Genomic DNA, 15435 nt, shown 5'->3' with positions numbered 1-15435 from the left:
TGACAGAGAGGTGTGGCGACCTTGGTGTGCACACATGTTAAGACCCCTGTGTGTTGCGGTTGTACACCTCTAAAAACTAAATTGTGCCCAAGACAAAAAATGACCAAAGCGGCAGTTGTGAGTGGGGTGGCCAATGGGGTGGCCAGGCTTCGGTCCATGGTGGCCACGGCCACCCCTGGCCACCCCCTAGCTCCGCCACTGACTATTACTAAGTAGTAAGGGTTAAAAGTGTGTCAGTTTTGAGCTGTTAGCTTTGACCTAGGCAACGTCATTGCTGTTGATCTCAGTAATGTTTCTAAAATGAACTAGATATGTTTTTTTAATTATTATTTCTTCCTACCTCAGCTCACACATTGAACTTTAAGGTGCTGTAAGCTATTTTAGAATTTCTAACTTCCACGAGACTGAGCCGTTGATTTAGCCATGCTCCCTATTTCCAAAACACTGCACCGAAACCATAAAAAAACCAACACAAAGCATGTTCCCAGGGTTGTCAAACACAACAGTAACGAAATAGCGCCCTCAGCTGACAATTGTTATGAACAACATGGCATAAAAATGGCATAATGCCTCAAAAATTCGCTGCAACTACAACACTATTAGAATGCTCAAAATGATTGACAGGCAGAAACGCCTCAGACGCAGTCTGATTGGCTACAGAACGAATATGTCCATGGTCCGCAGACACTTTTTATTTGACTTTTTACAGAGATTATAACTGTCACAGTGATTGGTGTGATATCTCAGGGCAGTTATTTCAGTGATATATTTCAGGCTGTAGAATTATTTTTTGCATACCTTTCCATGAAAATAAATAAATAAATAAATGACTTCGAGCACCTTTAATTGTTTCAAAGGATCTAGTAGATGCCATCTCTAAGGGTCCTGCCCGCAGGGTACACAATAGTTCAACTGCAAAATCTGCAGAAATATGGAACAAAGTCCATCGCTCTACAGTTGCTGCTGATGCAGTGAAGTCCACTGCATGAAACTTGACACAAATGTTCCCTGTGTGATTTATGGTTTTAAAATATTCTGCACTTTTAGAATATTCTTGCTGTTCAAAAGATAATATCTTGCACCTCAGCTGAGGAAAAGGTGATGGACTGTCAGTAAGCAGTAAGGGTTAAAAGTGTTTCAGTGTTTTTAGATGAAAGCTTTAACCTAGGCATCATCATTGCTGTCTGGGTAGATTAGATGGTACGCAAACAATCAGTTTTCGTATTCAACGTGTTGAATGCAAGAGAAATGGGCAGGAGTAAATACCTGAGTGACTTTGACAAGGGCCAAATAGTGATGACCAGACGACTGGATCAGATCATCTCTAAAACAGCAAGGATTTTGGGGTGCTCCCGGTCAGCAGTGGTGAGTACCTACCGACAGTGGTCCAAGGAGGGACAAACCACAAACCGGCAACAGGTTCCCAAGGCTCATTGATGCATGAGGGCAACGAAGGCTATCCTGTCTGGTCCGAACTGACAGAAGGTTTACTGTGGCCAGAAAAGTCCTAGAAAATTTTAATGATGGTTATGGGAGAAATGTGTCACAACACACAGTGCATCGCACCTTGATGCATATGGGGCTGTGTAGCCGCAGACTGGTGAGAGTGCCCATGATGACCCCTGTCCACCGTCGAAAGCACCAACAATAGGCATGCGAGAATCGGAACTGGACCTTGGAGCAGTGGAAGGTCGTCTGGTTCGATGAGTTCCGTTTTCTTTTACATCACGTGGACGGCCGTGAACGTGTGCGCCGTTTACCTGGGGAAGTGATGTCACCAGGATGTACTGTGGGAAGACAACAAGGCGGTGGAGGGAGTGTGATGCTCTGGGCAATGTTTTGCTGGGAAACTCTGGGTCCAGCCATTCATGTGGACATCAATTTGACACGTGCCAGCTACCTAAACATAGTTGCAGACCAGGTACACCCCTTCATGACAACGGTATTCCCTGATGGCAGTGGCCTCTTTCAGCAGGATAATGCGCCACACTGCACACATTGTTTGGGAATGGTTTGAGGAACATGATGAAGAGTTCAAGGTGTTGCCCTGGCCTCCAAATTCCCCAGCTCTCAATCCGATTGAGCATCTGTGGGATGTGCTGGACCAACAAGTCCAATCCACGGCGGCTCCAACTCGCAATTTACAAGACTTGAAAGATCTGCTGCTAATGTCTTGGTGCCAGATACCACAGGACACCTTCAGGGGTCTTGTGGAGTGCATGCCTCGGCAGGTTAGCGCTGGCACATGGAGGACCAACAGCATATTAGGCAGTTGGTCATAATGTTTTGGCTCATCAGTGTATAATACACATATACTTACAGGCATATTGGCATTGGCCATTTAAAAACACATATTAGTCGCCCTTTAATATCAATTCTATGTCTTACACATTAGCTGCTGTAATAAGAAGAATAAAAATAGACTTGGCAATAGTGCTCATACAGTGTAACACAGCAAAATAAATCTCTATAAATCAGTCATTAATCTGGAGGCACGAGGTGAGATCAGCTTTTTGGGGGCAATAAACTGAACACAAAGCTATAAAAACGGACACATACAGGGCAGCTGGTTTGAGCAGTTTTCAAATTTAATATTTTGTTTCTCCCACATTCGCTACAGAAACCCATGTAAAAAAATTCCACACCGTCATAAAATACAGCATCAGTTACTGCCAGTAAAAAAAAAAAAAAAAAAGAAAAAAAGTGAGGTAGGGAATCTAGAGTTGGATTTAGAGTGGAAAAATTAGGGGGAGAAAGAGAGGGAACAGAGGATAAAAAAAAGAAAAAGAAAAATGTACTTTTATTTCGTAAGGAGTGAGTCCAAAAATAGGGTGAATATACTTCCTGGACACGTGCTGTGACTTTAATTCAAAAGGGGGAGGAGAATAAACAGAGCGAGGTATTGAGTCTTATCCAATCAGAACGCTCTAAGGCAAGCTTTTTCATTATTCATGAATAGCTCTGTCCTTTATTTGATTGACAGATGATTCCCTTCTCTTCTGAAACTGTCAGTGTGTTTAAGATTATCTGGGATCAAAACACACAAACTCTTTCTCTCTCTCTGTAGCATAGAACGATTTTTCTTTCTACATTTTCTCAAATCTTCATTCATTTCACCCTATTTCAGTTCCGACTACCTAGTAGTCATCCAAATCAAAAAACTCCTCGTCTTCTCCCTGGTATTCCATCCCTTGGAAATCGACTCTGTATCGCAAAATACCTACAAAAACAACACATTTAAGTTACAATTGAACAATAATCTCACTCTCTAACTAATACCATCATGAAAAGGTCATCAGTGCATCTTTTGTTTGTTGACTAATGATTCAGTGTGCTTGCCTCCGATTCCTCCAAAGCCCTTGACGAACTGTGACCCCTCTTGACTTTTATCCGTCACGATCTCCAGAGTGGCTCCAAATGTCTTATAGTTATTGGCGAACCACTCCAGCAGAGGCATCGACTCGATGAGCTCATGTTCCTGCCCCGTCTGACACAGACATTGAGAGAAAAAAACATTAAAAATGAAGGACATTATGTAGCATTAAAATGTTGACAGACGCATAAAACTGCAACTTAAAAGGAATGACATCATTGAGCATCTGTCATTAAAGCAAAAGGGGGACATTTTTGAAATACAACATAATTCATTAGGGCTGAGAAACTAAATTTGAATTAAATGTAATTTTAACGTAAAAAAGGAAAGAGCGCTGTGTTTTTTTAGATGCTATGTCAATTAAAAAAAGAACTTCAACCTTTAAAAACGTGCCTCGAGACACCTGCGTTCTGTTAATCTATATTTGCTGCACTGCGTCTAGCCTTTTTTTAGCACAAGAAAGCGACTGGTCATCGTCAGTGCTTTGGACACACATCCAAAATTCAAATGCACAGTTTTAGCATTTGAATGTGCGTTTTTATCTTAATCTCACAGCCTTATAATTGATGATAATTTTTCAGTTCAACTTTTCACTCAAATTGTTGTGTTGATAATATTTGTAATGGGAAAAAAACAATACGTTCTTCAACTTTAGGCACTGTGGACTTAATAAAACATTTTTCACACTCTCTAACAATGTCCAACAGTGTATGCACATGCATCACAGGGGATTTGTCATTTTTGTCATGAAAATTCCCACCACAGTATCATTTGCAGCACATCTCAAATTCTGTATTGTGTTTAACCCTTTAAGCTCTGAAGGTGTTTTAAAGATGTCCTGTTTCAGTGGTATACGGCTTATAACTGTTTGGTATCATTGTAGAACTCTCAGCCTAAGGAACTGCTGAAAATAAATTACAAAACATTGAGCCAAAAATGTCCTTTTTTTCTTATTTTTTATTTCACAGTATACATCTCTGGGTGTAAATAAGGTGGCTCCAAAAAAACTGTTTTGTTTTGTTTCCAATCATGTCAACTCTATCTGAGAAAATATTTGTGTTCATACGACAAAACAACCAAAAGTTATAACATTACAAAAATATTTTATCATAGTGTCCAAAAACGCCTCCAAGTGTCCAAAAGCCTCTCCAAACAAATAAAATATAATAATTGTGCATAAGAACTAATTACACATGCAAACACAACAATGATTAAAGGTTTGCATAGCATGCAGACATGATTTTAGTCATGAGATTTCACAGAATGAGTTTCATTCTGTGTCATTTGAGTCATCATTGAGTCTGTGTCATGTATTTGGCGCCATCTCCTGGTGGCCATATGTAACATTGTGCTTCATGTGGATTATCTAATGATCTATACATCCCTTGTGTGTGGACTCGTTTGAAAGATAATCACCTCATCTAAGTAGTGTTATGTAATATGTTTATTTTTGTAAAGTTATAAGCGAAAACGCAGTATATAAGCAACACCAACATAATTGTCAAAGACATATACTTAGCTATTACTCGCTATATTTTTGTCTGTGAGTAACACAAATAAGCTGGTTGTATTCTACTCTGAGAGCTTTCCAAAAACATATGACACAACTATTTGATCAGTTTGATGTTTTTTACTGATTGCAATAATATGTAATGTGCATATATTTTTTTTAAATAAATTATAAAAACGGAACACTTCTGATTTGTCTGCAAATTTCAAAGCACTTGTTCAGTTTTGGTCATAATGTCTACATGCATTGGAAAGTAGAGCTTCTAAGCTTTCAAACGATACCTATTTTGTGTTGGTCAAGACTGTAGTTATTTATATTTTGACGATTATGTAATTTTCTCACGGGCCCATCCGAGCTTAAAGGGTTAATAGAATTCTGTGCTGGAAATGACATTTTTAATTTTTTTTCTTGCTAAGGCTAATTTCATAGCTAACATTTTATGTATATTAAATATATATATATATATATATATATATATATATATATATATATATATATATATATATATATATATATAATAAATACATTTTAAAAAATGTGTTTTAATCGCCTGAAGTTGAAGAAATACCCATATATTGTATTTGCCCTCTCCAATTAACATATGAATATGCAATTATTTCAGACCACTAATTTTATTCAAATCTATGAGTTTGCCAGAGAGGAATCAGCACACTTGTGAGATCTGCATGCAACGAACGAAGAATGGGAGTCAGGACAGTTTGTTTTCTGAACTGAACTCGTCCTTGGAGAATGAATGTGTACACAGGTGTGAGCATTGTACACAACAGATGACCTATAACACAGATAAACACATACACACCTCTTTGTCTATGAAGTGAGACTTGTCCTTTTCTTGTTCTGGGGTCAAATAAATGACTTTCGCATCTGAAACATGTAGAGAGAGACGATATATTACAAGTGCATTTCCGTTCTAAACAATCTAATCTTTAACTATCTGTTGGTGCAACAAAACTGTGTGAATACAAGTGTGTTTACACCGTTTCTCGTGTTTAGACTGAACACACTTCGCCACAGAGCTTTGACAGTTTAAGCAATAAGGTAGACAAGGCTGTTTTATATTGTCACTATAACTCAAAGTGACTATATTCTATCAGCAGGCCGTGAGCGAGTGTGATTGTACCATTCTCAGCACCGTTCAGCTCCACGCCGTGGATTCTGAAGACGTATCTCATCGTCTCCAAGTTTTCATAGACGATGAGAATTTCAACGGCTCCCATTTCCATGGCTTTCAGCGTGTCCTCAACTCCAAAACAATACTTCCCCGTGTCCTGACTGATCTCGTCAAAATATCGCCCTGAGAGAAAGAAGACCAGTATTAAACTTTGTGGATTTTAGTCCAAGTCTTGGAAGCCATTTATAAGCTAGTGTCCTCTTAAAAGTAGACAAAAATATGAACGTTGAGCAGATATAATCTTATTTATAGGCCTAATCTTTATCTCTAGAAAAAATGGTCCAAATATGTTGATGACTCATCTTATGACTCAAAGCTTTGGCCAGCCAAATGCTGTCTGGAATGATACTGGGATATTTATAGGAGTTTTTGCTTATTTTATCGCCCACCAGGTCAAATTGATAGCGAGCACCTCTAGCACCATGGAATTAAATGTAAAAATGATTTCTTATTGCGATTTTATAAGAGATTTTACCAAATGAAATGACACACAATTGTGAGAATCAATATTTACCTATTAATTTCTTCTCCTGTATGAATTTGACGTTGGACAGGACCTCAGCGGAGAGCTCGATGGCCTGATTAAAGCCGTTTTCACCCCCGTAAGAGATGTCCACCAGCCTTAATACTTTCGCCTGTAACCTCTGCAGTTAGAGACAATGATACTGTTGTTACAGCATGCACTAGTAGTACATTTCAAGAAACATCATAGAAAGTAGAGGTCAATCGATAGTGGAATAATCGGCCGATAGTTTTTAAAAGTAGAGTTATATAAAGTTAAAAAAAAATTAAATAAAAAAAAAAAAAGTTATTTTCTCCTTTTTTCGTCTTTCTTTACTATGCAAAAATGAATTTGGTGCATTACGTAGAAATCTGAACTATAAACAAGCCCAAAACAGGGGACTCTTATTTTGAAATGGACACTTGGCTCTCTTAAAATGCTCTATATTTAAGTATTAACCAAATTGAGCTTTTTATAGCATATAAACTCACTAGACGAAGGATTTTGTAAACATATATTTCACCAGATGAGGTTTTTATTTTTTATTTACAAGATATGAAGTTGAAGACACTATGCATATACTGACGAGGGATGTTTCCATATAATCACATATTTCTTTGCATGCCCTCACTTATTTAGAACACTTGATTATCTAATAATGACAATAAACATTTTAAAGCCATTCCCTAAGCACAATGCAAAGAGGACAAAGGATGTGAAAAGTTTAAACTGTAAACGTCATAATCCAAAATGGCGACCACTGTAATGGGCAGAGTTTTAATATTGAGGAGGAGAGTAATCAGACAAAAAAACCAAAATAAAAAAAAAAGAATTGTGTCTCTAGGACAAACGGTTCAAAAGATATACGCAAAAGTTATTATTTGAACTGATGGTGGCGCTATAGAGTATGACCTAGAGACCCCAAATTTGGTATAAGGCTTATTCATGCCCACCTCTATCAATGTGCCAAATTTCATCATTTTCCTATATACGGTTCATAAGGCTGCCATAGACTCCCAGCCAGAAGAAGAATAATAATAATACTGTCGGATACAACAGGGGCTAGCCCCTTCGGGACATGGCCCTTAAAATATGCATTGAAGTGACAATAAAAATATAGATGAATATTGTCAATGGTGAAAGATTTAGATACGGCAAATCCCCACGAGACGAAACAGGGATTGTTTTAATTTCACCTCTAGAGGCCGCTGTTATATTGTAGAATCAAACCATTCTAATTATAAAAAGAAAATGGAGGGAAAAAATAAATAAATAAAATAAAATAAAATAAAATAAAATATCGGGAACTACCAGCATAGATTTTTGCCAATTACCGACAGTTCCAAAAAGCACGATTAATCGGTGAAACAGACATATCAGTTTACCTCTATTAGAAAGTTTATTTCAACTAATAAGAGACCTTCTTGGAACTGTTCAACAACTCAACAAGGAATCAGATTTGTTTCTTACCGGGTCAAACATGTCTGATTGGCTGAGCTCCGTTTTAAAGTCTGCGGATCCGGCGAGCACCAGTCCGGCTACGTTGACTTTATCATTCGACACATAGAGCTGCACCGCCGTTTCCGCGACCTTCCTCACGTAATTATGTCTTTTCTCCATCCGTAATCGAGCGAAACGCAACGCAGATTGACCACCTCTTCCTGAAATAATGATTAGAGATACATTAATTTTGTACATTCACATTTAAGAAGAGAAGAACAGAGAACACATGGGTAAAGATGACACAAGAGCTGGGCGATATAGCTATTTTTTATATTTTATAGCCTTTTAGTAAAAGAAAAATCTCTATATGTACTTATTAGGAATAGTAAGAAGTGCATTCATTGCAATATATTCACAACAAGGTTGTTTAATTTTATATTACCAGCAAATGTATTTATATATATTTATATAATGTTAAATATATTAAATATGTGTATGTTCAGTACCGTGTTTCTTGGGTAGGTCCACAGTAAATTTGTGCAACACTTCTCTGGTGTTGCCCTGTAAGGTCCCGAATAGAGCTCCACTTCCGTCAATAACTATAAATCCAAACTTACTGTCATCCGACAACAGCGCTGTGAGAGCCTAGAGACAGAAGAAGATCCTAGAGTCTTTGTCAAATATTTACTATAAGCTTTATAAAACCTCAACTCATTTGTACTTTGATTTCACCTCAGTGTGGAACTTGTTGTCGCAGAGGTACAGAGAGGTGTTGATGGGTTTGAAAGGCTCAAAATCGATGTTGACTTTCTTTTCTTTACCTTCGTCTGTCACGATTGTGCCGCAGTACACCACCAGACCATTATGAGGCACTGCAGGAGACGAGAGAAAACAAAGCCACAACAAGTTGAAGATGTCGCGAGTTTCACGTTCATGTGTGATTGCTGAAGTCTGATACCGAATTAAAACAGAGGAATCTGGTTGTGATCATCATGAACACATTATATTTGAGTGACAACTGAAAGTAAACATGCAATGGAGTCTGAATCCTCAATGAGAAACAAAGTATTCAATGGGACGGGACTTGATTTTATCCATCGGAAAATGAGAACGTATTATGTTTTGATTTAAGATCATAAAAACATTTTCTTTCCATTGGAGCAGAATGAAGCAGCTTCATTTTTTTCATCTAAATGACCAAAATGTGAGTGTAAAATACATGAGTGTTTGTTCAGGGGCACAAATAACTGATTACATAAAACAGAAGGAGACACACACCTTTGTTATAGAGTTTGAGTCTCTGTTGGACAGATGTAATGGCTCCCAGCACTGACAGTCTGTTCACTCGACTCTTGATGTTTGACGCCGTGCCAAACTCATCTGCCAACATCTTCGCCACTCTGGAGATCTGATCTTTTGGAGGAATGATGAGAGAAATCATGCTCGTACCATTACTGAGAAAGAGAGAGAGAGAAAAATTGTTTGTTTGGCAAATTACAAATACAAACTGGCAAATTAAAAACAAAAACGAAGAGACTAAAAGGGGTCACAAAACTGCACAAAACTCTGGTGTGCCACTCATTTGATTTTCCATGACATTACATTAAAATTGACTCAAAACATCAAGTGATATTCATTAATAACTTCAGCCTATGATACGATACATTGTGTATTGGCAATTTTTCAAAAACAAGTTTCTTTTTGTGGTTTTACAGCTTGAATAAAGCCTCAAACCTTTAAGCTCGGATGGGCCCACAAGAAAAAATGTGTTTCTCAAAATATGAATAACTACAGTCTTGACCAACACACAATAGGTATCTTTTGAAAGCTTAGAAGCTCTACTTTCCAATGCATGTGGGCATTATGACCAAAACTGAACACAACTATCTGATTTGAATACAACCAGACAATCTGTTTTACTCACAGACAAAAATATAGGGAGTAATAGCTAAGTATATCTCTTTGACAATTATGCTGGTGTTGCTTACAAGCTGCGTTTTTGCTTATAACTACAGGATAATCACATATCATTATTTAGAGGAGGTGATTATCTTTCAAACGAGTCTACACACAAGGTAATCAGATGCATTGATCATTAGATAATCCACATGAAGCACAATGTTACATATGGCCACCAGGAGATGGTGCCAAATACATGACACAGACTCAATGATGACTCAAATGACACAGAATGAAACTCATTCTGTGAAATCTCATGACTAAAATCATGTCTGCATGCTATGCAAACCTTTAATCATTGTTGTGTTTACATGTGTAATTAGTTCTTATGTACAATTATTATGTTTTATTTGTTTGGAGAGGCTTTTGGACACATGGAGATGTTTTTGGACACTATGATCAAATATTTTTTTAATGCTGTAACTTTTGATTGCTTTGTTGTATCAACACAAACTTTTTCTCAGATACAGTTGACATGATTGGAAACAAAACAGCTTTTCGGAGCCACCTTATTTACACTGAGATATATAATGTCAAATCAGAAAAATGGCTCAAATCTTGGTGTGATTTTTCAAGTTTCTTAGGCTGAGAGTCTCAGAATATATCATAATCTATATCATTAAAAATTGTGAAAAGGTTTCTCTAAAATGACACCAAACACTTGGCTTTCCTTGTTTTTTTTTTTTGTTGTTTTTTGTCGAGTTATAAGCCTTTAATTTTGGATGTGCCATTGAAACAGAAAATCTTTAAAAACACCTTCAGAGCTTAAAAGGTTAACTAAATATAGAGAAACTGCATAATAAAAATCACTTTAGTTTTTAGTTCAGATCAATCTATCTTGAATGGATCTCAAGTATTCAGCCTACTTAAGGCCTTTATAACCTTCATGTTTCAAACTTTCAGGTAAGGCTTTATCGAGCTCACAACGTTTGCCTTGAGAAAAGTTCTGTTTCTTGTTGTCTTATTTAAAGACGTTATGTACATAAATTAACTAGGGCTTTCAAACACAGTGTCAAATAATTAATCGAATTAACCGCACATATAAATATTTGCTGAGAAAGCCCCTCAAATAAAAATAATTTAATATATAATGATAAAATAATTATAAATAGCAACTCTCTACATTGCGAGTAAATCACTTACATATGCGAACAAATTTCACGCTATGCGACTATAAGTTTGTTATTAGCCACTGGCTAGTAAATGTTCAGATTTCACTCACCAGTGATTGAGTTGTTTAATGGTGAAGAACTAAAGCACAGAGATCCTTTTACTGAATGAATAGATTAAGAAGCTGGATTCAGCCCTTTCTAGAGTAAGCATGCACTCTGAAGGAAACTGACCTTATTTGGCTTCAGTGAAAACTTATCTGTACATGTAGGTCAATACACATTATGCAAATAAAAGTTTCCTTTTGGCTCGTTCTGTTTATTTTGTGTCCAAAGACAAGATCCACACACAGTCAGTTGGTGATCAAAAAAATAAACATAAAAATAATTCTAATCATACATTGCATGGATGAGGAAAAAACCACAGTGCAACTTTTTTCTTGTTGTTAATGTGCACTGTGCTAATTCAACCGTAAGCATTTGCTCGCGGAGCTGCCGGGTCTCTTAAAGAGACAGTACCATTTTAGCGCTTATTATATCAATGTAAACTCAATGTAAAAGTGCATTTAAACAAACATGTACTTACTAGTCAATGGCGATTCTTTCTCCAATTTGTTCATAGTGAGTTGAATAGTTATATTTAAATAATTATAAATATAATATCTATTATTAAAATAATTATTCAGATAATTAAAATGCATTACATTATTGTGGCAGACAAGTAAAGCATTAATAAGACAATACAAAAAGTGGATTTAGAATGCAACACATTGTTTATTTCCATATTATTGAACATAATCCTTTCATTGGCCTACAGTTCACAGTAATCCATTTTGCAATTGAATTAGTCAATCTGTCCGAGATTTATTATAAGGGCTTGTCTAAGGATGCGTCAATGTACACCTGCGTCAGACGAATGCTTTGAGCGTCTCACTTTGGATGCATCGCATCATAAACATGCTTTTAGGTCACTGTGTCAATTTAAAGTGTAGTTTGAAACGTAGAAAAACACGTCTCGAGATAACTGCATTCAGTGAGCCAGCCTTTCAACATCTCTTCTGTATGCAGACTCATCACCATTTTGGTTGAGGCCGATGACAGCAGTGTCATCTGCAGACTTCAAGAGCTTGACAGAGGGGTCTTTTTGACGTTGGTATACAGGGAGAAGAGTAGTGGGGAGAGCACACATCCCTGGGGGGTACGAGTGCTGATCGTACATTTGCTGGAAGTGAATCTTGTGCTTTTGCTGCTGTTGTGAAAGTCTGAGTGTGTTTGTTGTCTGTACAGCTGGAGTCCCGCTTACTGCCCCCTGCTGAAAACAGCTGGAACTTCAAGCTTAAATTGCTCCGATGGTTGGACTATACCTTATTATTACAGTCCAGGAACATGATTAATTGCATACATTTTTAACGCATACTTTTAATACAATGAATCGCACGAAGATAACGCGTCAAATCGACAGCCCAACAAATAACCTTACAATGCTTTGGCAATAGTATACTCGACTTTCTACTACAGCTGAAATGAACTAAAAACAACTTAATCGAGAGAGACAGAGCGAAGTCAAAGGTTTACAGAGAGCTGGCAAAGTTGCCTGAGAAAAAGAAGGCTTAACATTTTTCTAGAGTTCCCTGCTCTCTTATTCTCTCTCTCACACACAGTGAGATGCTGCTAAAAACAGATTAACTTCAAACACGTGGTTTATTCCGTCTACACTGAGCTCTATGGTTGAACGAGGGTCTTGCTGGTGACAAATGTAAATGCATGGCTTTATTTACACACACGTTGCCCTTGAATAAAGGTCTATGTTATTGTGACCTACTGCACGCTCAACCTGTCAGAAAGCACGAGTGCAAAACAGTCACAGCGATGTCGCATTTACACGCTCAATGAAGCACACACCTTACAGACCATTTCACACATGCGTAACCCTTGATTATAAAGCTCACAGATCTGATGGGCGAGTGAACTGAGGACAAGGAGTATTTTAAAGCACAAAGTTCTTTCCACTCCAGTTACAGCCCCCCAAAGACACACATCACGTGTGCCAACACATGTTTATAAGTGACACATTACACATTCAGTAAATTGAGATTAGAGGAGGTGGTGTGGCTTTGATTTTGTTCACACAGTTTTCAAATCTAATCTTTAGGATTGACTGTGCACAGTGATGAAATCTGATCTGTTTATTCAGACAGTGCTGTTAATATCCAACGTATAGGACTGCAATAGTAACGATGTAATCTAATTTCAAACCACATCCGAATGTTAGTTTGGATTTAGTTTGTAAATATAGGATTTCATGTGTATATTTTGCCTTTCAGACTACAATATGCTTAACTCAACTCAATCTGGATTAGTGATAGACCGATATATCGGCCAGGAAAACCAAGATTTTTTTCATATCCAAATGAGTGTTCAACCAATATGTTTTTATTTTTTATGGCCGATTCCGATATCTAGAAAGCAGGATGGCTGAAATAAATGGCAATATACATAATACAAGCGAAAACAGTTATCGGCCAATGCTGAAAATAGCAAAATGGCCAAATATCGTCAGATTGTCACTTGGACAATTAACCGATTTCCCTTGTGTCAGTTCCAAAATCTACCAAAACATTTGTAAATATTGAATGAAATAAGTGTTTGCTCCACTTTAGAAAATCTGATTTGCTGTTGCGTCATTCCGTGTCAACTCAACCAGTGGTCCCCGGCTCAAAATTTTGATTTTGATCATTTTTTTTCTGGTGAAAGGAATACATAAATGATGATGAAGCCAAAAAATTTAATACCATGGATGAATATTTATGGAGTAATCCACTATTTTGTAAAGGGGGGCTCAAAATGGCAATTTTCACCTATGATTTTGGAGCAAAACCACAGATCAAACAAATAAACTTAGAAAGGTGGCAGCAACATTATGTTATGTTTACACAGAGATTGGTAAGTCTGTTACTAAAATCAGTTGACTTTAGCAATCCTTGTTGCATTGCATGCCAATGGTGACAGCTCAAAAATGGGAAAAAGCACTTTGTGTTCTTTTTTCAAGGTTGGCGTGCCTGTAACTCCAGAAGTATTAAAGATATCTTAATATCCTTTTATTTTCTGGTTTAGAACAAACTTTTCTATTGGTATCTTCATTTTTTAGGCCCCATATGGTTCATTCCCAGAGATATGGGGCTCTCAATGTGGCTCCATGAGTAAATCGTTAAATTGGACACATTTTCAGTGGTCTGAAAATACCTTAGCTGATACTTTTTTGCCCCCACATTGTGAATTTCGGGGGCATTTTTTTTTTCCATTCATTTTTGCCCTGAAACCCTGTTAATTTCCGATCCTGGTTGTAAGTTTAAATCCCACATAGGTTGACTCAATACTTGATTTACTGCGTGATGGAATCTGTAATAAGTGTAATAAGATAAATGACTAAATACTGTAATTATGAGACAATAAACAGACCTGATTGAAACACCTGGTGACTGAAAACCCAAATACACACAAAATCAGATCTGCCCATCCCTGTGACCCGAGTAAATAGTCATGAAACAGATGCTTTTATACACAGTGTCTTATAATACATTTATTATAGCTTCAGTGTATGGAAACACGTGTTTGTAAAACTCCTAAACACACACTCACCCTCTCGCCGCTTCCAGACTCTTGATGAGTTTCTTGATCTTCCAGATCTCCACATTTCTATCCGATGCGCTCGGATCATCTGCCATCTTCAGTCCTGAAACACCAGAGGTATATGTATATATTATATATATATATATATATATACACAGATGAAGTCAGAAGTTTACATACACTTAGGTTGAAGTCATTAAAACTCATTTTTTAGCCACTCCACAGATTTCATATTAGCAAACTACAGTTCTGGCAAGTCGTTTAGGACATCTACTTTGTGCATGACACAAGTAATTTTTCCAACAATTGTTTAAAGACAGATTGTTTCATTTTTTATTTACTATAATCACAATTCCAGTGGGTGAGAAGTTTACATACACTAAGTTATCTGTGCCTTTAAGCAGCTTAGAAAATTCCAGAAAATGATGTCAAGCCTAATTTAGCTTCAGGCTAATTGGAGTCAACTGGAGGTGTACCAGTGGATATATTTTAAGGCCTACGTTCAAACTCAGTGACTCTTTGCTTGACATCATGGGAAAATCAAAAGAAATCAGCAAAGACCTCAGAAAAAACATTGTGGACCTCCACAAGTCTGGTTCATCCTTGGGAGCAATTTCCAAATGCCTGAAGGTACGACGTTCATCTGTACAAACAATAGTACGCAAGTATAAACACCATGGGACCACACAGCCTTCATACCGCTCAGGAAGGAGACTC

The 15435-nt window shown here is 37.3% G+C and overlaps 1 protein-coding gene across 1 annotated transcript in view; it reads right to left on the bottom strand.

Moving 5' to 3' along the window:
* Positions 1-2735: 2735 nt before the first annotated feature.
* The window catches only part of etf1a (eukaryotic translation termination factor 1a), a 15672-nt gene continuing 2972 nt past the window's right edge, over positions 2736-15435 (bottom strand). Inside the window, exons 2-11 of the mRNA XM_051650522.1 lie at positions 14728-14821; positions 9299-9474; positions 8753-8892; positions 8527-8665; positions 8048-8238; positions 6590-6719; positions 6025-6198; positions 5704-5768; positions 3340-3487; positions 2736-3220 (exon numbers count right to left, since the gene is read on the bottom strand). Of these exons, the coding sequence (XP_051506482.1) occupies positions 3138-3220; positions 3340-3487; positions 5704-5768; positions 6025-6198; positions 6590-6719; positions 8048-8238; positions 8527-8665; positions 8753-8892; positions 9299-9474; positions 14728-14813 (1332 nt within the window). The 5' untranslated portion in view covers positions 14814-14821 and the 3' untranslated portion in view covers positions 2736-3137. The remainder of the gene's footprint in view (positions 3221-3339; positions 3488-5703; positions 5769-6024; positions 6199-6589; positions 6720-8047; positions 8239-8526; positions 8666-8752; positions 8893-9298; positions 9475-14727; positions 14822-15435) is intronic.

Source organism: Myxocyprinus asiaticus, chromosome 22 (assembly GCF_019703515.2).
Source record: "Myxocyprinus asiaticus isolate MX2 ecotype Aquarium Trade chromosome 22, UBuf_Myxa_2, whole genome shotgun sequence".
Taxonomy (NCBI): Eukaryota; Metazoa; Chordata; class Actinopteri; order Cypriniformes; family Catostomidae; genus Myxocyprinus; species Myxocyprinus asiaticus.
The sequence above is the reverse complement of the archived record's forward strand: the minus strand, read 5'-3'. Positions and strand labels throughout refer to the sequence as shown.